The sequence below is a fragment of the Sceloporus undulatus genome, chromosome 4 (assembly GCF_019175285.1).
Source record: "Sceloporus undulatus isolate JIND9_A2432 ecotype Alabama chromosome 4, SceUnd_v1.1, whole genome shotgun sequence".
Classification (NCBI taxonomy): Eukaryota; Metazoa; Chordata; class Lepidosauria; order Squamata; family Phrynosomatidae; genus Sceloporus; species Sceloporus undulatus.
In genome coordinates, this window is record NC_056525.1 from 130,969,552 (window position 1) to 130,996,151 (window position 26,600).

The 26,600-nt window shown below is 40.9% G+C and overlaps 1 protein-coding gene across 2 annotated transcripts in view; it reads left to right on the forward strand.

Moving 5' to 3' along the window:
• The window catches only part of LOC121929313 (carboxyl-terminal PDZ ligand of neuronal nitric oxide synthase protein-like), a 60,546-nt gene that overhangs the window by 22,200 nt on the left and 11,746 nt on the right, over positions 1-26,600 (forward strand). Inside the window, exon 6 of one of the 2 annotated variants that reach the window (XM_042464738.1) lies at positions 2,207-2,359. In XM_042464738.1, coding sequence (XP_042320672.1) covers positions 2,207-2,359 — 153 coding nt within the window. Of the gene's footprint in view, positions 1-2,206; positions 4,352-26,600 lie in introns of those variants that run through there. The other variant, XM_042464739.1, reaches the window with a different exon arrangement.

The following is a 26,600-nucleotide window of genomic DNA, read 5'->3' on the forward strand; positions in this document are numbered from 1 at the left end:
AACTGCCAAAGCTATCCGTTGCCAAGGTTACCATTCCTCTCCACTACATTCCTTTCCCCCCTTATCATCACGCCAAGGATGAACCCTTTAACCAGCGTTAGACGTCTTCTTCTCCATCTGTCACCTTATCCCAAATATACAATTATATACATTCCCGACTGAATCTACCATTATCTACATTCCAGATTCTTCCATATTTCTCAATCGCAAATATGAAAGAATCTTATCAATCAACAACTTATGGAAGAATCCCAATTTTACATTAGGGTTCTGACATTCTGCCCCCTCAAAGAATATTTCGCATATTTTATAATTATCCTCACCTGGGATTTAATACCATTAGAACATTTTGAACTTAAACAATTAGCCTTAACCGTAGGAATAAACACAATTCAAAGTAAATTATCCATCACAATAAACATTATCATTTCATTATCAATTATAAAGATTGTATGTACAGCTCTGTGTAAATTTACAGCGCTTTATAAATAAAGGTGAATAATAATAATAATAATTTAATCTGCTATTATTATTTAATCTAAACGGTATCTAATTTATTAACATAAATTGAACAACAGTTAAAACATCTTTATAACCCATTTGGGTCTTCTGGGTAATTGACAACCTAGAGTCTTAAAGTCCAACCTTTAAATTTATAATCCATCTTCTGAAATATGGGGCTTCAGCATACGCTGATTTCCCCTTACATGGAGGGATCTGGAATGGATCCCCACGTAAGGGGAGGGTACACTGTATAAATTGTTCGCACTAATAATGGTAGAATGTCTAAAGATTCTAATACAATGGATTCACAAATATCAGGCAGGCTTCTTGATGAACAGAATGATTAAAGAAAATGTTAGAACAATTATTAATTTAGTAATTTGAGGAAGGAGTGGGGTCCAACTTTTGTACTGGGGGGAAATTGTGTTTAAATTAATGATGATTGCATAAACAAATAAGAGCTTGGACTATAAATATGGAGCTGAGCTTTAAAGGTTTCAAAATTTGATGTGGGTTTGTAGAAAATAAAGCCAGAAGATACCAAGAGATAAGAAAGACTTTGTTGTCTCGGTGGTGGGGTGTTTGTTTAAGGGGGTAATGTGATGTGTAATGTTATTGTGTTGTTATGTTTATATGTTATGTAATTTTAATGTCAAATAAAATTATTTAAAAAAGAAAGAAATTATGCAAATTATCTGCAGTCATTATTTTTGTTTTGTTGATGTTCAACTGTCAACCTGCCTGTGCACTTTCTACCTTGACTTTCTTCAGTAGTCACTCCAAGTCTTCGTTGCTTTCAACTAGTAATATAGTGTCATCTGAATACCTTAGATTGTTGATGTTTATTCCTCCAGTTTTCATGTCTCCTTCTCTTAATCTAATCCTGTTTTACGTATGATATGTTAAACCTTAAAGTTAAATAGATAGAATTGTAAAATGTATCCTTACTCCTTTGCCAATTAGAAGCCATTCAATTTCTCCATATTCTGTCCTAACAGTAGTTTCTTGTCCTGAGTACAGGTTATGCATCAGGACAATCAAATGTTGTGGCACACCCATTTCTTTAAGAGCAATCTGTAGTCTTTTGTGACCTATGTAGTCAAATGTTTTGCTCTGGTTTATAAAGCACAGACTGATTTTCCTTTGAAATTCTTTGATAAGTTCTATTATGCAGCATACTTTGTGCGTTCCTGCATGGCATGTGGTTGGACTGGATGGCCCTTGTGGTCTCTTCCAACTCTGTGCTTTTATGATTCTATGTTTGCGATATGGTCTTTAGTGCCTCTACCCAGCTTGGATATATATCGAACCCAGCAGAATATATACTGACAAATCACACAGTTTCCCATATGTTCACTTTGCTGTCACATAGCAGGATTAAGTTCTCCTTATGCAATATTTATGATGTTCAATCATTTGGACATTTTCAAAGCTGAATTGTACTGAGATAATAAGAAAATAATGAATATGTATATGATTAATAGCTGAAATAAATGTCTGACATAGACGCCCTACAAAGGATGGGAAATATGTATTGGCGAGACGCCCGATTTAGAAACAGCATACAAATTTGTTGCTAGCTTGGAGGACAGCAGATCTAATATTGGGAATTGTCATGTTGATGGGGAGAGCTGATTTTTCACACACTAGAGACAGAAGAGGTGATTGATTCAGTGCTTCTTTTTCTCTCCCTCTCTTTCAGTGGGCTCTCAGGACAGTTTGCTGGAAATCACCTATCGTTCTGGGGCCCTTCCTGTTCTGTGTGACCCCACCACTCCTACTCCTGAGGACACACACCTGCTCCAGTTTGATCCCAGGTTCTCCACCACTACCAGGTCTCCGGGAAGCCCCTTAGGTAGGAGTGACTGCTTGGCAAAGCTAGAATGCTTCCACTTCCACTCCAACATTGTGCCTCCCTTGGGCAGCTTGGAGCTTATCAGGTTCCGTGAGTCTGGGATCACCTCTGAGTATGAGTCCAACATGGATGAGAGTGAGGAATGGGACTCATGGGTCCAAGAGGAATCACTTCGTCTGCTCTTTGTTCTGAACAAGCAGGGGCTGGGAGATAGCCTGGATGAAGAGGTTGCTATATAATTGAAAACAGAACTGCTTTGGGTTTGTGACAAGTAATAGGGGAGAGAACCAGTGGTTCAGGTTTCCTTACATATAGGTTTAACTAAGCTTGTCTTTTGTTGTTGCTTTCTGTGTCTTTGCACAGATTCCTCACTGGAGAAGGAATACCAACCTCCTATTGAGCAACAATGTTTCAGTGACAGCTGACAAATCCCCCATGCTGTTGTGGCTCCTTGAAAACTGGGAATGGGATTACTGTTTCCCTACCAAAAATGGCAGGCATTTCCCAAAGCAGCCAAATTATTTCACTGGTATACTACCAGAATTGGCATTGGTTGCCACTTTCAGCACCTGGAGAATCTCAGCTATTTACTTTTCTCAGTGTATTAAATGTGTTAAACCCTTAAGCCAGAAAAAATAACCTTTAGAGCCTGCGCAATGCTCCAAAGCCAACAGTCTTGAGTGAGCAAGGATGACATGGAGAAGGAGATGTGTTGCTATAGTGTCTTGCATAGTCGATTTGCCCCCTCCATAACTATTGAAAGCAGAACAAATAGAAAGCAGATCTAGCAAGAACAATTCAGGTTTGCCTAATATCCATAATGTACGAAGGTAGCAGAATTCAGATGTGTAGTCTTTTACACAGAATACGTTTGCCTTTGGCAACAACTGGGATTGTGAATATTGTGGGGGTAGATTTAGTGTATATTATACGCTGTCCTCCTTTTATAGAAAAAATTCCAAGTTTTTACTATTTAGGACTGCTACTGTTTATTCCCCAGAAAGCCTTATGTTTGTACACACTGAAGGAGACATTTTAGTTGTGTACAGGTTACATGCAGAGAAACTGAGTTGAGAGTTCTACTGGAAATGTGGACCCTATCACTTCTCAAATCACTGCTCAATGCAGTTTAAGTTTTTCAAATGCCACCCCAATTCTAGAAGAATAACTGTGATATTTCCTCATTATGGCATCTTAGACACTGACTAACATGTCTGTTGGAGAGGTTCTTTTAAGTTCCCTGCACACATGGCTGTAATAAAATAGAAGCAGGTTCTCCATAGCACCATAGTATGTTTTCATGATTTGTGTGATTGATGCAAATCCTGTAACCATAGCCAATTGTATGGGTGTTTTTAACATCATAAGCTTTCCTCTCTCACAGTATGATGATGATTGCATAGTTAAAAACTGGTATTACCAGTTCTTATATTGTTCTCACACAGGTCACAGCTACGTGGAATCACACCAAAGTAAAACAGCATGTATGCTGCTTTGCCTATACAAGAAGGGTGCCTCTTGGTTTCAAAATCTTGGGCACCAGCACATCAGGTTGTACAGTACCACATGTGTAGAGCTGCTTCTGTTGCTGCTTTATTCCCAGTCATACTTAAACAGAACCTAAAATGGGTGTCTTTTTGCTGGGAGCAAAACATTTGCTTAACACAAACTCATATGGTTTTAATCTTTTATCATTTCTTTACATTTCCTTTTTCTGGAAAGGCCACACTGGAAAGGCCATAATTCATCTCCCTTTCTACCAGTTCTGGCCAACCCATACCAGGGATATTAAATATCTTCTTATTTGGTATTTACATGCAAGCGTGAAGAATTTCAAAACATCTCTCCACACTAAGTGAAATTATAAGATTTGAAAGAACTTGGTAACCAAGTTTTTCATATTTTTTATGTCATTGCACATTTAAGGATGTTTTTGTGAACATTTTATTTGCAAAAATACTAAATTTTACTGAAAAAGTGAAGTTTAATTGGGTTTAAGTAAGACTCCAAACCAATTTTTTTTGCAAATGAAGTTTTCATGAAAAACGTCTTCAGTGCAGCAAATCTCATTATTATTATTATTATTATTATTATTATTATTAACCTTTATTTATGAAGTGCTGTAAATTTACACAGCACTGTACATACAATCTTTTTAGTTAGACGGTTCCCTGCCCTCGGGCTTACAATCTAAAAAGACATGACACAGAAGGAGAAGCGTTGGTTGTTTTTCGACAGGCTGCCTCAAGTAACACCTTCTTGTTTTCATGGCTCAATGCCAGGTAAAATTATAAGTAATTTTCACAGCTCTGATCTACATAAATTCTTGTTGAGGCTAATTTTCAAAGGCCAGAACTGGCAAATGGAGTTTTGCATTCTGAAAATCTACTGACCTTTATTGTAGCAAAGTAGCTTTGATTTCTTGTAGTTTCACAACAATTTGGAATTTATCCTCAACCTTTACTCACCAGTTTAAATAAAATATCAAAAGGATATTTTAAACCATCCTCTGCTCTATTAAAATTAGTAGTGGGAAAATTACCTTTAGAGCTCAGGACTGCGCTCTAAAAAAACCCATTGTTTCCCAACAAAATTTGAAGATAGTTCCATCATTAATAACCCAGGTCTGAGCTATTATGGCCCACATTATAGCCGCAGTAGTATCACTAGAAATGTGATAAAATCTCAGCCCTCTCTGAAGCCCTGCTTGAACATCCAGTGCCCAGCCCCAGTCAGCCCGCCCGCTGACTGTTCTGGCCCCCTTTCTGCCTCTCCCTGCTCCTTTGTTGTTGCTCCCACAGAGGAAGGGAAGGAGTACAGGAATTCTGGCTTCCACCCCACAATCCCTATGTGTAGCATGCTTCTACAGGTATGTGCTGGACTGAATGAGCATTGTGTAAATGCCAGTACTATTTATCTCAGGACTGATAACAGGCAGGAAACTACATTTTCCCAGCAGTCTTTATAGCTGGCACTCAGCCATCACAACATGTCAGGAATAAGAAGAGACAATTGAGAAAAATCCCCTTTCCTATTCCAGTCCTTGAACAACAGTGGAGGTCTAAGGATGGAATGGAGCATGGATGGATGTAGTTACACTAGAAGTAGGAAGACTGGAGGTAGAGAAAAGATTAGAGAACATCCCTCATCAGGATTTTAAGTTGCAGAAGAAAATTTGGTCATCCAGATGTTCTGGACTTGTAACTCAGTTTTATTGAAGTTTTGCATAAGCAGTGAGGAATAGAGACTATATGGGCTCACAGCTTGTTTGTGGTCTTCTAAACCATGGACTGATAACGTGTAAAGCCAGGTTGTTGGAATTATAAGACCAGGACCATTGCTTGCTCATAATCAACTAGATTATCATGGATCCGACTCAGGGAGAAAGTGCCTTCAGTATGAATTTGGTGAAGGGTTTATTTCTTCACCCATGTTAAACACTAATCTAGTTGGAGGATAAAATGGTAGCAGCAGAGCCAACAGCAGCTAAGGTGGTGTGAGAGGAAGTGAGTGGCTACTGTCAACATATCCTGGATATCCCTCATGCCCAGACCTGTTTTTTAAAAAGTAGTCTTTGGGCTTTGGTGAGGGCAAAGATAAGGGAGGGAAGTGGGCTGTGATGAGATTAAATGTCTGAAATGAACACATAAAGATGGAAAGAGTATGTGTAGGATGAATTGGAGGGAAAAGATGGTAGGTAAAAAAAAGAAAAGCAGGCATCACAAAGATGAGACCTTTTAAGGGACTGGAACCAACTCAAATCAGATGCATTAATAAGCTCCTCTCTAATCATAGCAGATACCTCAGATGAGAAAGGTAAGTTGAAAAGAAAATCGCTAACTCAGCTCAACAATGTCCATTTTAGCAGGTATTGTATAGGGATAGCTCCACACTCACCCATCTCTATGTTTAGAAGTGATTCTTGTGTCAGATTGTCTGTTTTCAACACAGATGTTTCTTTCATAAAGCCCTTTGGGCTTTCTGTATCTTTTTGTTTATTCCTTCATTTAGAAGCGTGTTTATTTGTGGAATTACTTGCTGTGTAAGTGCACTTAACTCCCGGGTGGTGGTGTTAGCTTCTTGGCTTGCAAAATAAATTTTTCTTATTTCTAAACCTAAACTGTTGTTTCTACTTTCTTTACTTTCTCTGTATCTTCCCAAACTTGTGTCTTAGGTTGTATCAGTTAAAACATTAAAGTGGTTGATTTATTCAAGGCTTATCACAATCACTGGAGTAAATTTCCACATATGGTAAGGAGGAAAGGCATTTCCACCTCTTTCAAATAGGAACCTCCTTAAAACAAACAGATATTACCTGTCTCAACTGATTGTACCCTCTGGGGCAGCAGAGAAAGGGACTACTCCTTCCTCCCTGTGACAACTGTTAAGGTGTTTAAAGAGTGCAGTTGTATCACCCCTCATTCTCTCTTTACCAAACAGAACATCCCAAATTCTCTCAACTTTTCTTCATATGTTTTGTTCTTCATTTCTTTTATCATTCTTACCTGCTCCAACTTGTGTACAGTATATCCTTCCTAAAATGAGGTGCCCAGAACTAAATGCAGTACTCCAGATGAGGCTTGACTAAAGCAGAATATAGTGTGTTGATTACTTCCCTTGTCTTGGAAATGATAATTCTCAGTAATGCAGGCTAAAATATTATTTCCTTTATTTGCTGCAGCATCACACTGCTGGATAATACTCGGTTTATGATCAACACTCATTCCAAGTCCTTTTTACATGTACTACTACTAAGCTAAGTATCCCCCATCCTATAAGTGTGCATTTTGGTTTTTGTGGCCTAAATGTAGAATTTTGCAGTTATTTCTGTTGAATTTATTCTATTAGTTTCAGTCCAATTTTCTAGTTTATCAAGATCTTTTTGAATTCTGTTCTTATCTTCAAAAAGTTCAGCTACCTCTCCCAGCTTTGTGTCATCTGCAAAATAGATAGGATTCTCTCTAACTCATCATCTCAGCCATTTATGAAAAAATTGAAAAGTGTCAGCCAAAGGTCAGAACCCTTTGGCATGCCAGTTGAGACATCTGTCCAGTTTGAAGCATAGCCATTAGTGATCCATAACCAATCATGGATCTATCTGACAGTATTCCCATCTGCTCCATTTTTAATCTGTCTGCTAATCAAAATATCATAAAGGACTTTATCAAATGCTTTGCTGAAATCCAGATATATGACATCTACAGCATCCCCATGAGCTACTAAATTAATGACCCAATCAAAAAAAGATATGAGATTTCCTTTATTTGCTGCAGCAATTTGTTTGACAGGATTTGCCCTTGACAAACTTGTGCTTTCTTCTACTAATCACTGCATTATCATCTAGATACTTGTAAAAAGACTCCTGTATAATTTGTTTTGTTTTGTGTTAATTTTTCTTGGTATGAAGATCAATCTGATTGGTCTGTAATTCTCCAGATCTTCTTTTTTGCCCTTTTTGAAGATAGGAACAACGTTTGCTCTTTTCTAGTCCTCTGTCACCCCACCTGTACCCCAGGATTTCTCAAAAATGATGGCATTTTTTGAGAGTACATCAGCAAGGTCCTGCAGTACTCTAGGATGCAGTCCATTTGGCCATGCAGATTTTAACTCATTTAGGTCAACTAGGTGATTCCTTACGATCTCCTTATCAATCTTGATTTGCAGTCAGGATCCCTTACCAAGGTCTCTGCTGATGCATAAATGCAAAGAGTTCTCTTTTTTGGCGGGGGGGGGGGGGGGGGAGGGGGGGACCTGAAAAAAATAGTATTGTTCTGGCTTTTTGTTGTAATCTTTTACCATTTTACCATCCTTACTTAGCAGTGGCCCCACTGTTTCTCTGGTCATTTCTTGCTTTGAATTATCCCAAATCCCTCATTTTATTTCTCCCTGTTTGCCTAGCCAGATTCAGTTCATTCTAGGCTTTAGCTTTCCTTATAGTATTCCTGCATGCTTGGGCTACACACATTACTTTGTGATTCATTCTTTCTTCTATTCTTTATACATGCTCTTTTTTATTTTCTCATTCTCCTTGAGTTTGCTATACAGCCACATTGTCTTTTTCAGGTGTTTCCCATTTTTCTTCTTCTATAGGATTGTTTGTGATTGTTCTTTTTCTTAAAGAACTCCAATTCTTGCTGGATTTCTTTTTCCTTTAGCTTTTCTAGCCATGGGATTCCACCCATATATTTCTATGAACTTGTTAAAATCAGCTTTCCTTGAAATCCAAGGTTCCTGTTTGACTATACTCTTCTTTGCTCTGTCCCACACTTCTAAATTCTAGCATTACATGGTCACTTCCCCCTAAATTACTGAATACAGTACTTTGATTCCAGTGACCGATTCCTTCCTGTCAATTAGCATAAAGCCCAGGACTACCAATCCCCTTCTTCTTCCTTTGCTAAATGAAATAGGAAATTATATGCAAGTCATATCAACAATTTGTTGGAGACCATATGCTTAGCAGAGTTAGGCCCGGTACAGATGGGCAAAAAGCACCATCTTGCAGATGGGGTGAGGGCTGAGCATCCCCACACTCAGAGCCCTCCCCGCACTGTTCGGGTGCCATCTTGGCACGCAGCCGTTCAGATGGTGCGCGCAATGATGATGTCCTTTTGGCGTAGAATCCAAAAGACGCCGCGCCAAAGGGGCGTGATCAAGCTGCCTGGCAGCAGCTGTGGCACCTCTTTGCAGGCACAAAAAGGAGCTGGAAAAACCTGTTCCTTTTTGTGCTCTACGAAGGCTGATCGGTGCCGCAGTGTGTGTTTGCCACAGCACCGATCCGGGGCAGAAAGGGGTAGCGTCTCGCTGCCCCTTTTTGCCCATTTGCACAAGGCCTCAGTCTTCCAGTTGATATGAGGTTATTTTAAGTTTCCCCTTACTACTAATTCTTGCATCCTTGAAATTTCTGACATTTATTTCTGAAAAATATCAACCACAACCTCTTCTTGATTTGGTGGCCTGTAATTGACTCCTACCACAATGCTGCTTTTATTTATTTCTTCATTTATTTCCCCCCAAATACTTTCAGCTGGTCAAGTGTGATCAATCTCATGGATTCCTGTACAAGTGAATTTGTATTTGACATATCATGCTACTTTACCTCCTTTTCTGTCACATCTGTTCTTTTGGAACTGGTAGTATCCTTCAATTGTTATATTCCAATCTTGGGAGTCATCTCACCAGATCTCCATTATATCTATAAAATCATATTTACCTTCCTGCACTAGAACTCCAAGCTCATCTTCTTTGTTTCTGTGCATTGGTGTATATCATCTGAAGCTTACTTTGTTCTCATAAATTTACTGTTTTGTTTACTGGTTTGTTTATTGTTTTGTTTACTGTGGATCCCATTCTCTTCCTGTAGAATGCCCAACCCCTGAAGGATTTAGCTTAAATTCCTCATGATCAGATATGCCATGCTACTGCCAAAGACCTTCTTCCCAGTCTTCATAAGGTACAACCCCTCTGTATCCAGTATGTTTTAGAAGTGAAGACTATGGCTCCAGAAGCCAGACCTCTCTTGTCTGTACCATCTATGTAACCTGTCATTCACTTTTAGTATCTTAATAGCTCATATCCTGTGTATGCATTCCCACTTTCTAAACAAAACAAAAAAAACCACCCCAAATTAATGTTTATGATGGTACTCCCATAAGTGGGGAAAATATATCCCTAAGACAAAAGACATGGATATGTCCCTAAGCCAAAGACATATCCAGCAGATTCTCAAGATAAAAGAGTGGGCATAAGTACAGTTTATCCTCTGTGGATTCTTTATCCACAGATTCAACCCTCCATAACTTGAAAATATTCAAAGCAAATATAAATTCTAAATTGCAAATCTTGATTTTGCCATTTTATTTAAGGGGAACCATTTTACTACACCATTTATATATAATGGAACTTGAGCATCCATGAATTTTGGTATCCAAAGGAGGTCCTGAAACCAAAGCCCAGCAAATACTAAAGGACCACTGTACTAAGAAAAAATTACCTTGGTCATCTATTTGAATAGTTAAAATAAACTATAACAACCTGTTTTAAGAAAATTGGGTCTTCAGTTACAGCTTGGCCTTCCCATCTATGGAGGTTCAGTTCTGGGGGACCCCACATTTGAGAAAAAACATGCATGCTGCCTATATAATCAATGGAGGCCTATGTATGTGTGACCACATTGGTGCAGCAGCATGCACACATCACCATTGGCAATAATGGGGTGGGGCAATCCACAGATGCTTGGTTCCACGCATGGCTAGCCTACATGGGCCCACTTGACATTCTCTGGTAAGAACTTGCTCCTGCTAACTTTTTTGGGGTGGGGGATTGCTACTAGTGCTGGCATTCTTGAAGTGGCTCTGAGGAATAAAGCTCCACTAACTCATCCATCCAGTGATACATAAAAAAAGCAAAAATCTGGAGAAAAAGCAGGAGCCAAACTGGTCTTTAAATTACAATCTAAAAACCTAAGAAGAGCCCTGCTAATCCATATCCGGTATCCCATTTCCAGCAAGAACCAGTCAGGATGCTTCTGTGAACCCAACAATTTCCCAGCAAAGAAGGGAGGAACAGCCCTCTGGACAGGTTGCTCCTTCCACTTGCTCCAACAGGCAGGAAGAAGAAAGATGTTTTGGTGTCCCCACTAAGAGGAGCAATCCACCAAGAGGTCACTCTTTACTACCTCTGCTCCAATAGGACGTATTTAGCTGTCACTTGTCCAGTGCTCCAAACATTCCCATGTGTTTGTTCTTTTCTTTCTCTTCTTTGTCATCCTTTCCTGCTATTCATCTTCCTGGGAGGTATGAAGGGAGCCTTCTTTTTACTTTCATCCTTTGCTTTGCTAGCATCTCTGCTGTTTTTTCCTTCCTTCCTTCTTTCTCCTTCATCAAGAGCCAAAAAGCAGTTTTTTTTCTCTCTCTGGTAAGCCAATAAAGAACATAGAGACATACTGAGTCTTTCCCAAGTGGAGTAGATCAACCGTCTCGCTGGCAATTGTCCCCCGCCTCAGAATTGACCCTCCCCCATTAGCCAGGGGTGGACTGGAATCTGGCGGAGGGCCATGCGGCAGTGAAAGAAATGCAGCAGTAGACAAGTAAGGTAAAATCCCTCGGTTCTGCTGCCTCCTCACAGCTCCACAACTCAGCCCAAAACACGCCAGTGATTGAAGAGACAGACAAGACCAGGGATGATGGGGAAGGGATAAGTACCAGAAGCCCTAGGAACATCCCCAGCATGACTGGAAAGGAACTTCCCCCTGAGTTCACAGCCTGATTCTGGGCAGTTATCACTCAGGAAGTCATCATTGCCACAGATGGCACAGCTGCTCTGTTGACCACAATCCACAATGCTGGAAGGGCAGAAGCATGTGAGATGTTGACTAGGCCTTCTCCCTTTCCCCCCTCTCTAAGTCCAATAATGCACAGAACACTGCTAGCTAGACACACCGCATGAGCCTCTTTTCTTTTTCCCACACTACAACACAAGGGAGAAAGTGAAGCCTTCTTCTTCCGGTCTTAACAGATGCCATTTTGAGGGCCCTAGACAAAGTAGACCTAAACATGGCCTGGATGACATGATGGAACTGGAGACACTAGACCACATTGCAAACATGCGATGGCAAATGGAGCACACCAAAGAATTTTTTTTAAAAAACCAAAAATCAGCATGTGCTGTTTAGAGATTATAGCAAAGCCTTTGACTGCATAAATCATGAAATGCTATGAAATATCCTTAAAGACATGGGAGTGCCTACGCATCTGACAGTCCTGATGAGGAATCTGTACTTAAGACAAGATGCTACCGTCAGAACAGAACACGGAGAAACAGAGTTGTTCCCAATTGGCAAAGGGGTTAGGCAAGGCTGCATCCTTTCACTCTACCTGTTCAACTTATATGCAGAAATATTATCTGTAAAGCAGGCTTGGACACAGGAGGAGGAGTAAAAATAGGAGGAAGGCCTATCAACAATCTAAGATATGCAGACAATACCGTACTACTAACAGAAAACATCACAGACTACCGAGGAAGGTTACAAAAGAAAGTGCAAAAGCAGGCTTATGGTTGAACATAAAGAAAACAAAACTAATGACCGTGGAGAACCTACACAAATTCAACCTAGATAATGATAAAATATAAATAGTAAGGGTTCTTATACCTGGGATCAAACATTGATCATAAGGGGAACTGCAGTCAAGAAATCAGCAAAGATTAAGAATGGGGAGGGCAGCTATGAAAGAACTAGGGAAGATCCTGAAGAGTAAAAATATACCATTGAGCACAAAAGTTAGAGACAAGCCATTGTATTCCCTATTACCATGGATGGATGCGAGAGCTGGAGAGTTAAGAAAGTGAATAGGAAGAAAATCAATTCATTTGAGATGTGATGTTCGAGAAGAATGCTAAGGATTCAGTGGACAGACCAAAAAGCAAATGGGTCCTAGGACAGATCAAGCTGGAAACCTCCCTGGAAGCCAAGATGACTTAACTGAGGCTGTTGTACTTTGGTCACATCATGAGAAGGCACAATTCATTGGGGGAAAAAACAATAACACTAGGAAAGGTGGAAGAAAGTATAAATAAGTGAAGGCCACACTCTAGATGGATGGACTCTATTAATGGGAACCAATGACACTGCAAGACATAGCCTTCAGAATATGGGTATGAAATTACAGGAACAAAGCAGAACAGTGGAGGTCAGGGAGTCTTGGAGATGTCTCATCCATGGGGCTGCCATGGGTCGAGATTGACTTGCGGTTGGTTAAAACATCAAATAGATCTAACCCCAGGATGTGTTATGAAATGTTATAGCCTTTCCAAGAATATAATGGCTAAGCTACAAGTCCATATTAACCAACAATATTTATAATCTTGTATATTGCAAGGATAATGAGGATGCTTTGAAAGTTAGAGTGGATGTGAAAGTTGAAATGGCCCTTAATAAGATGGCAAAAATCTCTTCTCTGAATCTGGGGGCAGCAGCCTCTCTGTTTTCATCATAGCCAAAGCCTCATTACTCTGGTCTAAAGAGATACTGAAGAGGATTCCCACCAGTGATGTTAAACTCAGGCTGAGAATGAACAAGCTGATTAAGGTTGCAGCCATAATGGCAGATTATAGTTTAGATGCAATTCAGTTTAGCACCAGGGCATCGGCAGTGTCAGAAATGGTCAAGCGCCAGCTATAGGAACTGGAATGTGGATGCACATTACAAACAGAAGTTAATCGTTGCCTCCTTCCTGAGAACTAAGCTCTTTGGGGGCTCCCTAGAGCCAGTCCTGGAGGACAATAAAGACAATAAGCAGACCTTAGTCCCAGGTAAGAGAAAATGTCAGGAAGAAACTCTTCAAGAACATGGCCATATAGCCTGAAAAAACCACAAAAACCATGTGAGTAGGAAGTTTAAAAACCTGGGTGGACAGGTTGTCATTTCATCTCTTCTCCTAGTTGAAGGGCATGGCGCAAGAAGGAAGAGAAAAATAGTGGAGGTGAACAACTGACTCTTGAAATGAAGCCACTGGGAACAATTTGGCTTCTTGAACCATGGTATGTGGTTTCAGCAAGATGGACCTCACAGTAGTGGGCAGGAATGTTTTTGCTAAGAGTCCAAAAAATGTAATCAAGAACACTTTAAACTGAATAATGTCAGGAAGTGAGACAGTATTCGTGAGGACTGTGTTCATCAGATACTGGAAATAATAACCTGGCTGTTATACAGAGAACAAGACAAATAGTACAAGAACCCAACAGGGGGAAAACAAAACAAAAAAAACCTTAAATAGACAACCTACTGTACATTAACACAGAGACCATGAGAATTAAACAAGATGAACTTATAATATAATAATAATAAAAATTTATTTATATCTCGCCCCTTTGAGGTCAATCGGGGCGGCTAACAATAATAAAATACAATACAATACATATCAAAATCTACTTCCCTCTCCCCTTAAAAAGTTATTAAATCAATTGTAATTAAAACCAACAAATTAAAACAACATCAACACATACACACCATTACAAAACAAACAAAAACAAAACAGCAAACTGTGGCAGCATTCCACTCAAATTTCCAGGGAGGACCTCAGGGACTCTCATGAGAAGAGGGTCTTCTCTTGAATTCCTAACACAGCAAAACAAATATGATACAATAGACATCACTGAAACCTGGTGGGATGAGTTTCATGATTAGAATGTAGTAATAGAGGGGTATAGACTACTTCAGAGAAATAGACCAAACAGGAATGGAGGAGGAATAGCATTATATGTCAAGGGTGTTTAAAGGTAAAAGTTTCCCCTTGACATTAATGTCTAGTCATAACTGACTGTAGGGAGTGGTATTCATCTCTGCTGCTTATCTGAGGGAGCCAGTGTTGTCCACAGACAGCTCCAATGGTCATGTAGCCAGCATGACTGCACAGAATTCTGTTACCTTCCACCGAAGTGCTACCTATTTATCTACTTGCACTTTTACATGCTTTCGAACTGCTAAGTTGACAGAAGCTGGGACTAGTGATGGGAGCTCCCTCCATCATGAGGTGCTTAGGTCTCTTAATACCAATCTTCTAACCTTGCGATCAGCAGAATCGGCGTCTTAACCATTAAGTCACCATGCCCCTCATGATCCATGATTTAAATCTTGGAACTCAGGTTGAGAGCATCTGTGTAAAAATTAAGAGGGAAAGAAACAGTAGGGATATCATTGTGGAAGTCTATTATAGAATTTTAAGTCACACTGAGGACTTGGATAATGTCTTCCTGGAATAGATGACCACACATTCAGAAAGGAGAGATGTAGTAGTAATGGGGGATTTCAACTATCCTGATGTTAATTTGAAGTCAACTCTGCCCAAAACATAAGGACTAACAAATTTCTTACTTGCCTTGTGGAAAATTTCATTGTACAGAAAGTGAAAGAAGCAACAAGGGGATCAGCTATTTTAGATCCAATCCTATCCAAAAGGAAAGATTTGGTTAATGAGAGAGAAGTAGCAGGATCTTTAGGTGGAAGTGACCATGTACTCATGGAGTTTGTTGTATAGCAGAAAAGGGTAGCCAAACACAGTCAAACACACATTCCAAACATTAAGAAAGCTGATTTCAGTAAACTTACAGAAATACTGGTGGGATTTCATGGTGAAGAATACTAAAAGAGTAAAAGAAAATACTAAAAGAGATGATGGATGGGAGTTTCTTAAAAGTGAAAAACAGAAGGCCCAATTTCAAACAGTTCTGATGAAGAGGAAAGATGAAAGGTGTCTATAAAGAAACTAGGATGGATGTGTAAAGAAATTTCAACTGAGCTAAGATTTCAAAGGGGCATGTACAAGAAATAGAAAAAGGGGCAAATCACCAGATAGGAATGCAGACAAATAGCCAGCAAGGCTGTGTAGGGAGAAAATCAGAAAAGCTAAAGCACAGAATGAGATCAGGGTTGTTAGAGAGGTTAAAAACAACAAAAAGGGCATTTTTTGTCAAACAAAAGGAAGAACTAAGACATGGCATGGCCTCTGTTTGGAGATGGTGGAGAAATGCTAACAAGACACAGAAAAGGCAGAACTATTCAAAACCTTCTTTGCCTAGGTCTTCTCCCAAAAATGAAAATGGTGCTCAACCTGTGGGGTAATAGAGCAGCTGAAGCAGTAAGGAAAATATAGCACAGAACAGGTATAGAGATTGTGCAAGAATACCTGGCTACTCTGAATTCAAGTCTCTAGGGCCCGATGAACTACATACAAAGGTATTAAAAGAACTAGCAGAAGTAATCTCAGAACTACTAGCAATAATCTTTGAGAATTCCTGGATAACAGGAGAAGTCGCAGCAGATTGGAGGTGGGCAAATCTTGTCCTCGTCTTCAAGAAAGGGAAGAAAAGAGGACCCAAATAATTACTGCCCTGACAGTTTCACATCAATAATAAGAAAGATTCTAGAGCAAATTATGAAACAGTCAGTCTGTAGGCACTTAGAAAGGAATGCCATGATCACTAAAAATCAGCATATGTTTCTTAAGAACAAGTCATGCCAAACTAATCTAATCCCTTTTTTTTCTATATAAGAATTACAGGCTTAGCAGCTGAGGAGAATGCTGTGGATGCAGTGTATCATGATTTCAGTAAGGCATTTGACAAGATCCCCCATGACATTCTTTCAAATAAGCTATGAAATGTGGGCTAAAGAATGTAACTGTTAGATGGAATTGTAGTTGGTTGACTAACCAAACCCAAAGGGCTCTTTTCATCCTGGAAACAAGTGACTAGTGGAGTGCCAAAGGGTTCTATCTTGGGCCCAATGCTTTTCAACATCTTTATAAATGACCTGGATGATGCAATAAGGGGCATGTTTATGAAATTTACAGATGACACCAAATTAGGAGGAGTAGCTAATACTGCAGAAGACATGATCAGAATACAAAATGACCATAATAGATTAGAAAGCTGGACCAATACTAACAAAATGAATTTTAACAGAGAGAAATGTGAGGCACTATACTTAGGCAGAAAAAATGAAATGCACAGATATAGGATGGGGGGACACCTAGCTTGACAACAGTACATGTATAAGGGATTTTATTTATTATTAATCTTTATTCCTGAAGCGCTGTAAATTTACACAGCGCTGTACATACAATCTTTTTAACTAGACGGTTCCCTGCCCTCGGGCTTACAATCTAAAAAGACATGACACAGAAGGAGGAGGGAGTGGTGGAGGGAAAGGGTAAGAGGTCCAGCAGTTACTCTCTACCTCCGAGGCCTGGACCAAGGCAGATGGACTGGAGGGAGAGCTTGGCTTCATAATGGATGGTTAATCTTCTTCCAGGGAAAATACATACTCTCAAGTAGGATAATACATATACAGAACATAGCAATATAGGAAATGGTTCAATAAGCAGGCACCAAAAGAACATCAAATAGTAAGCGACAATTATGCAGTGCCTGGGAAGGCTTCTCTGAACAAGGTGGTTTTCAACTCCGTTTTGAAGCTGGTTAAAGAAGTGATGGCTCTTGCTTGTGGGGGAAGAAGGTTCCAGGAGTGAGGAGCAGCAAGTGAAAAGGGGCGAATCCGAGATGGGGCAGAGGAAATCCTGGGCTGAGACAGCAGACCTTGACTACCAGAACAGAGGGCCATAGTGGGAAGGTGAGGAGAAAGAAGGTCTGATAAGTAAGGAGGGGCCAGTCCATGGAGGGCTTTAAATGTCGACAGCAGGAGCTTATACTGAATGCGGAAAGGGAGTAGGAGCCAGTGAAGGGATGCCAACACAGGAGAGATGTGGTCAGAGCGATGGGTGGAAGTGATAATGCGTGCAGCTGAATGCTGAACAGAGATTAAAGGACGGAGGTGAGAAAGAGGAAGCCCAGCCAGGAGGACGTTACAGTAATCAAGTCGTGAGACCACTAGGGCATGGACCAGGTTCTTGGCAGTAGAGGCAGAGAGATATGGTCAGATTTTGGCAATATTGTACAAAAAGAATCTACAAGCCTTGGCTGTGGTCTGGATCTGAGGGATACACGACAGAGAAGAATCAAAGATAAAACCAAGACTGCGGGCTTGCTGGACTGGTTGAATAGAAATGTTGTCCACACAGACAGAAAAGGAGTGTTGAAGGGTGGACTTAGGAGGAAAGACAAGAAGCTCCATCTTGGACATGTTGAGCTTCAAACGCTTCTGGCGCATCCACTGCAAGACAGCTGTGAGACAAGACGAAACTTGCTGTTCAAGCCTCGGAGAAAGGTCAGGGGTGGAAAGATATAACTGGGTGTCATCGGCATACAGATGGTAGGAAAAATCGAAAGAGCTAATGAGTTTTCCTAAGGACAGTGTGTAGAGAGAAAACAGAAGGGGACCCAGAACAGAGCCCTGGGGGACTCCAACAGATAAGGGAACAGGAGAAGAAGTCTGACCACCTGCAACTATTGCAAAAATCTGCCAGACAAGTAAGATCTAAACCAGTCAAGAACAGTCTGAGAACCCAAGGTCAGAGAGTATGTCAATTAGTAGACAGTGATCAACGGTGTCAAAGGCTGCAGACAAATCGAGAAGGATGAGAACAGAGTAAAGGCCATTAGCCTTGGCCTGTAAAAGGTCATTCGAGATCTTAGTGAGAGCTGTCTCTGTAGAATGCCTTGGGCAGAAACCAGACTGAAAGGGATCGAGAATGGAGTTGGCTTCAAGAAACTCAACTCAAGGATCTTGGAATCTTGGTAGACCACAAGCTGAACATGAGCCAAAAGTCTGATAGAGGAGCTAAAAAGCCTATATGATCCTAGGTTGCATCAATAAGGGTGTAGTGTCTAGATTGAGGGAAGTAATAGTCCCACTCAGTTCTGCTCTGGTCAGACCTCACCTGGAATAATATGTCCAGTTATGGGCACCACAGGTCAAGAGAAATATTGACAAGCTGGAACATGTACAGAGCAGGGCAACCAAACTGGTGAAAGGTCTAGAAACATTTCCCTATGAGGAGTGGGTTAGCAAGCTGGGTATGTTTCATCTGGGGAAGAGAAGGTTTAGAGGTGATATGATAAATCATATCATATTTAAAATTCAAAGGGATGTCATATTGAGGATGGAACAAGCCTGTTTTCTGCTGCTCCAGAGACTAGGACACAAAGCAATGGATTCAAGCAACAGGAAAAGAGATTCCACCAAAACATTAGGAAGAACCTCCTGACAGCAAGAGCTGTTTGACAGTAAAATATGCTGCCTTGGGTGTGGTGGGGTCTCCTTCTTTAAAGGTTTTTAAGCAGCGGCTGAGTGACCATCTGTTGGTAGTGCTTTTATTGTATATTTCTGCATGGGAGGGGTTTGGACTTGCAGTTTTTTCCAACTGTATGTGATTCTGTCTGATTCAAATTGAGTCAATACAGAGGGTACCGATTCTCATAAGTGCAATGGATACAACTCAGTCTTTTTCATCATGCCCATGGTGAATGGCACTTGGAGAACCATCCTGAACCTTTTAGGAGTGAACTAATTTGTCAGGAAGTGCTTCTTTCAATTGGAGACATCTTTGAATTTCTCCAACCAGGGGACTTCCTGTCTTTCCTGGACTTAACCAAAATGTACCTTGGCATTAAGGTTCCCTTGTCATATCACAGGTTCCTTTACTTCACTTATGAGAGCACTCATTTACAGTGCAAGTTGTTTCTGTTTGGTCTCTCTTCAGCTCCCAGGGTCTTCTCCAAAATCAAGGTGCCCTAGTGGTACATTGGACGAAGTACTGCCTTCATATCTATCCATGCCTTGACGATCTGCTGGTTCATTCAGCTTCATTAAGCAAGGCTTGAAAGAAGTCCAGGTGGTGCTACATTCATTGACATGACTTACTGTAGTATCAACAGAGGAAGGCCCATCTAGGTACCAAAGGAGGTACATATAACCACAGACACCAGCCTGAAGAGCTGGGGAGCCCACTGAAGACCACAACTGGCCTAAGGCAGATGGAACCAGGAGGACACCAAGCACATCTAGAGCTCTGAGCAGTCCAACTGGCATTGCTGGCCTTTGCAGAAATCAGAACAAAGTGACCATCAAGGCCCATTTAAATCACCAGGGAGGAACAAGATTCAGATCCCTCATGAAGGAAGCTCGGGAGATCTTGTTCTGTTGGGAGTAGCCACCTACTCTCCATAGAGGCTGAGCATCTCCAAGGTGTCACAAACTCTCAAACAGATTGACTCAGTAGAATGGACATATACCAAGGAAAATGGCGTCTTCACCCAGATGTCTTCCATCTTCTGATCAGGAGATTCCAGTGACCAGAAGTGGACCTTTTGCCTCACCAGTCAACTTCTACCTCTGCAGATTCATATCAAGGTACTCGTAAGAAGGAACAAGGGCATGGATGCTCTCTCTCTTTCTGGCCTGGGGGATTTCTGTATGCTTTCCCCTTGGTGGCTCTGTTCCCCAAAGTGATGGAGGAAATCCAAAGGGAACAAGCCTCTGTGATTCTAGTTGCTCCAGTGTGCCCAAGATGGGTGTGGGTTTCTGAAATCGTGTACATGGCCTTGGACTACATGTATTTCCACACCTGCTCACTCAGGGGCAGGTCTGCTGCCCCAATCCAGAGTGGCTACAACTCCATGCTTGGAAACTGAGTGGAGCATATTGAGGGACTATGGATATTCTGATAAGGTGGTAAACACGATTGTTGCCTCCAAGAGGGTTTCAACTACAAGAATTATGAATATACATTTAGACTCTTCCACATATTGTGCAGGTGGAAACATGTCAATTTCCTAAGGTTCTCAGTCACTTCATTGTTGGAATTTGTTCAGGAAGGCATTGACCTCCAGGCCAACATAGTCAAGAGATAAACTGTGGCCATCACCTCACTTCTTCCACAAGAGTGGACAGGATTACATCTCATCTCCATGTCCAGAGATTCTCAGGGGACTGTTGCTCCTGGGACTTGCATACAGTTTTAAAGACAATAATGGTCACATCATTTGAACTTCTACATGAAGCTTCCCTAAAACATCTCTCCTGAAAGGCGCTGTTCCTGACTGTCATCACCTCAGTATACAGAGTGTTTGAGCTAGGCACCCTGTCAGCACATAAGAAGCTTTGTATCATCTGACCTTATTTCATGGTACTTCAGCTGGATCCTAATTTGGTCCCTAAAGTGAATTCTGGGACCAAGAGGTGATTGTACCTTTGTTTTGTCTTCATACATCCAAAGAATTTGAGAGAATATGGTATACATTGGATGTCCACCAAGCCATCTGTATCAACCTCAAGAGGACTAGTGCCTTTTGCACCGGTGACTTCATGTCATTTCTTTCCAGCCTTGCTCTGTGGAAAAGATTAATTTCCCACCTTTAGCAGATGGATTAGGGGTTACACAATGACCTGTTGTGACTCTTTGGTAGTCCATCCACCAAAGAAAATTGCCACCTACTCCACTAGGAATTCAATCACTTCTGTGGCCACCACAATGGCAATCTGCAGGGCAGCTCCATGGAAAACACCTTCAGCCTTCATTAGGCACTACATTTGGCCCTCAACTTTCAAGGTGCTCAGGACCCCCATGAAAGTGGGGAAACTGTGAGTATCTCTAGGCCCTATAAACTATTTAATCACAAAAATTACCTGTACTGGCAGGATGGCTGGGCCTAACCACACATGTGTTCCCTCACTTGCTTGCTCGCTCGCTCGCTCACTCACTCACTCACTCACTCAGGTGGAGGGACATAGGGACTCCCATACCCTTAATCCCAGCCATCCACACATGTGAACGAGATGAGTGAACGTATCCCATCCCTTTTCTCCATTGCCTGACCATGCAAGTGAGCAAATGCATGTTCCCTCCTTCCCCTTGCTGCCCAATCCCATCCTCTCACCCACCTATGTGAGTGAGCAAGCAAACAAATGAACAGGCTCTCATTCCCAATACTCCCCTGTCCCATCCCCTTCCCCCCACCTGGGAATGAATGAGAGACAGAGAGAATGCACACATCCTCTGTCCTTGTGCTCCTCCATCCCATCCCCTCACTCACCTGCCTGTGATCAAGCAACCAAAGGAATGCAATTGCCATCCCCTCCATGTGCTCCCTCTCATTTTTCTCTCTTCCTGTTGTCTAGTTATGTACTTGTTCCTTAAAAGAAGAGCAGCATTACTAATACAATGGGAAGTGTTCTCTCTGTTTCTATCAGAGCATTTCTTTAGCTGTTGTAATGACTGGCCTAATGGTGAATTGCTCCCCTGGTCATGACATCTTTTTATTTCCTGTTGGAGTAATTGGGAAGAGCAACCCAACCAGAGGATGTTCATCTTTTTTCTGCTGGAAATCAGCATATCGCAGGTAAGACCAACATTTCTATTTGTGTAATTGCTTTCACTCCATCAGAGTCAATGGCTGTTACCACAACTTGCAGCAACATATTGAAGAATTATTTTTTGTCATTGTTTTGGATCAGCTTCACTGGATGCTTCATTGTATTCGTGTTATGAGAGAGCACAACAAACATCTCTCTGCTTACTCTCTCTGCATCGGTCGTAATTTTATAAACTTCTATAATATAGTCATCTCACATCCTCTTTATTTTTCTGTTCTTAATTTCTTTCTTCATGGGGAAAGTTTTCTGAGCCTGCCCACCTCTTTCAAGCCATCATTTTCGTCGTCCGTTTCTTCCTATACATGCTTAAGTTCCACAAAATCCTTGCGTGTTGGTCACTGTAAGTCAGAAATGACTTGAAGGCATACAATAGATGTCTCACTGGTTTTTAGAGTTATTTTGTGTGTTTGTTCTTAAATAAAAGTCTGTCCTTCTCCAACTCAGCCTCTTCCTCACCCACATGTTTTGGCAGCATTTAGGGGGTAAATCTGGTTTGTGCATTACCCTTCAGCTGGCTAAGAAGTTCCTACCGTCACCAAATGTGCCACTGAGCCTCTTCCAGGGAACTGACAAATCAGATGCAGAAGGGGCTCCTTAATTTCCCAAACATATGAGCTAACCTGTCCCTCGATGTCACACCCACTAAACCTTCAGAGTCAGGGTTAATCAATGAGACCCTACTCTCCGCCCTCCCTTTCACCTGAGTCCAGCTTGTGAGGGAGACATTTGAAAAATGCAATTGTCTTTTAGGATTCCCAGCCCTGACAGTATTCAAAGTGTGGCAGTGTGAAGAACCCCCTGCTACCAGTCAGTTTCACAGACAAGATATATATCTATTGAGGGAGGAGAGAGTGGACAGTTTACATTGACTTGTAAGCACAATGTGTGCAAGACATCTTTTTTGAATGAAAATTAGTCTTGTCCTTGATACTCTGCACAGAAATGGCATGAGGCATCTAAGACAACCTCTTGCATTTTTCCAGTGAGGTGCAGTTAGCCATGCAAAAAAACTAGGAACATATGACCCAATGGTTACCAGTCCAAAACTGTGTGGCTGAATGCTTTTCTGTTTATCAGAGGCTGTGCTGAATATTTTCATATACAAGAAGGTCAGGTGATTATTATTATTATTATTAACCTTTATTTATGAAACGCTGTAAATTTACACAGCGCTGTACATGCAATCTTTTTAGTTAGACGGTTTCCTGCCCTCGGGCTTACAATCTAAAAAGACATGACACAGAAGGAGAAGGGAGTGGTGGAGGGAGAGGGTAAGAGGTCCAGCAGTTCCTCTCTACCTCCGAGGCCTGGACCAAGGCAGATGGACTGGAGGGAGGGCTTGTCTTCAAAATGGATGGTTAATCTTCATCCAGGGAAAATATGATGTTTCATAATGTTATTTTTAAGCAACACCTTTCTGAGATCTTTGCCTGCTCTGAGTCGTATTTTGTGATTAGAGAACTTGAACTTTTCCTTGCAGCTTACTGGGGAAATTGCATAAATATAAAAGTAATCCTTTTAAGATCAGTTTAAGCAGTTTGCTAATTACCACTGTCAGCTTTTATTTTCAAAAGCCAGTTTTTATCCCTCATGGTTAACAGAAAGAAGTGCAATATACAAGATGCTTAAAGGATTAGAAACCAGGACACATGCAATGAAACCAGATTCATTACTTTTCAACTCTAGTGCTTTCTGTGTAGATTTATTGTCAAATAATAGGAACAGCAATAGCAATTACATTTATATAATGCTTTATAGTGCTGATGACTTACAATTTTGTACCAGCCCAGTTCAAAAAATCATATGAAAATTATCTTCATTTTATGTATCTAAACATGAAATTTAGCCAGAAGCCTACAGCTTTTATTATATTTAGTTACTTATCCTTTATTTTTGATTGCAAGCTGCTGATTTAATTTTAAAGAAGTAAAAGGGAAAAGAGAGGAAGGGGGGGTCTAATTGATCTATATTTTACTACAAGCTTTCATGAATAGTCAATTTCTTCAGAAGCAATAGAGAATTATATTAAAGCCTGTTGTTATTAAGCATATTTATACAGTTGCAATAGTGGGATAGAAAGTAGAAAGTTACAAATTGTGACCTTCACTCTTCAGGCTTTTCAAGATTTAGGCCTTTGAATGTATATAATTTATTTTTCCAAATGCTTAACAAGTTTTTGGAAACAGTCTCATCCTAAGAGAATGTGTGTACATAAAGTGTTTCCCAAAACAAATGTGTTAAGAAAAAGTCTTCTGGGTGACAGTTGCCAACAGTCCTTGCTGACTGGAGTAAACATGCCCCCAGAGGACCTGCGTGGATTATATGGGAGGAGGCAATACATGCACATTCACATCCACACCTGAGCTTCTGATTTTCTGCTTCTTCATATATTCACTAAACTTGATTGCCACATAAAGTGGTACTGTCTGTTAAATACCAACCACTGTGAAAACTGAAGAAATTTTATAAGGCACAATTTTTCTTCCATTTGATAACTAACCCAGGAAATAATGAGTCCACACAGAGAAAATGAGATAAAATATGGCCCACCTTATTTAACTGTCACCTATTTAAGACCATTTTACCCAGCCCCAAGTAAGATCCGAAGTGTGCTGCCCAGAAAACAGAAATCAGGACATGAGGACTCACCAGCCACAGCCTAGAATCTGAAAGAGAACATTGACCAGATACATTTCAGTAATGCAGTGGCCTAACATAACTTTTGTATGCTACTGACTTCCAGCATCCAATATTTTGAATGGTCCAGGAAACAAATCCCTTTGCAGTTCATAGAATCATAGAATTGGAAGAGACCACAAGGGCCATCCAGTCCAACCCCGTACCATGCAGGAATACAAGATCAAAACACCCCCAACAGATGGCCATCTAGCCTCTGTTTAAAGACCTCTAAAGGAGACTCTGGCGGGTTATAGACCACCACTTGGGACGTCCGCAGGACGTCCCATTTTAAAAAAAGGGTGTCTCTTCTAGACGCCCCTGGCTCTAGTACGGACTCTGTCCGTACAATATGGCGCTGGCCGTTCCACACGGCCGGCACCATCTTTACGTATCGGACGCTGTGTGTCCGAACGTGTCGCGGTGCTAATGGCGGCGCCTCGCGACATCATTAGGGCACCGCAGAAAGAAGCTCCAAAATGGAGCTTCTTTTTTGCTCTGCAAGGGAGCTGCGCGGTGTGGCTGCGACGGCTCCCTTACGGAGCAAGCGGCGGCGGCAGACCGCCTCAAAGCGGCGGTCTATAACCTGCCTCTGCCACACTCAGGGGGAATGTGTTCCACTATCAAACAGCTCTCATTTCAGGAAGTTCCTCCTAAGTTTGAGATGGAATCTCTTTTTCTGTAGCTTGTATGCATTGTTCTGTGTTCTAGTCTCTGGAGCAACAGAAAACAAGCCTGCTCCATCCTCAATATGACAACCCTGGAAATACTTAAACAGAGCTGTCATATCACCTCTTAACCATCTCTTCTCTAGACTAAACATACTTAGCTCCCTAAGTCTTTCTTCATCAGGCATGGTTTCCAGACCCTTCACCATTTTGGTCACCTCCTCTGGACATGCTGCAGCTTCTCAGCATCCTTTTTGAATTGTGGTGCCCAGGACTGGACACTGTATTCCAGTTAAGGCTTGACCAAAGCAATTAGAGTGGCACTATTACTTCACTTGATCTAGACACTATACTTCTGTTGATGCAGCCTAGAATCGCATTGGCCTTTTTAGCTGCTGCATCGCACTGTTGACTCATGTTCAACTGGTAGTCCTCTAGGACTCCTAGATCCCTTTCACACATAGTCTCATTCAGCCAGGTGTCCCCCATCCTATATACATTTCATTTTTTCTTACCTTACGTTTCTCCCAGTTGAAGTTCATTTTGTTAACTTTGGCCCAGCTTTCTAATCTATTAAGATCATTTCGAATTTTGCTCTTCTCCTCTGAGGTATTAGCTACTCCTCCTAATTTGGTGTCATTTGCAAATTTGATAAGCATGCCCTCTATTCCTTCATCCAAGTTGTTGATAAAGATTTGAATAGCACTGGGCCCAGGACAGAACAAGATCTTTTTACATACTGATTTTACAGACTAACATGTCTCTATCTTTGAGTTCTACCACATTTGTTCTGGTAAAGTTTTTTTTGTGTGTGTGTTAATAAATTTAAACATTAAGTTACTTTTAAATGTAAAAAAAATCACTTTTCAAGTCAGCCATGCAAGAACTAGAAAGTTAAGCTGAATTAATGTTTAAAAGCTTAATTATTAACAGTTTGTTCCCACTAAATATCCTATCTATGGATAGTATTTACTTTGATTTGTAATCAGAGGAAGTAGGCTTAAGTCTACAAAAGTTCATGCTGCCAACTTCTTTCATTATTTAGTCTCAAAGCTGCTACAAGATCTCT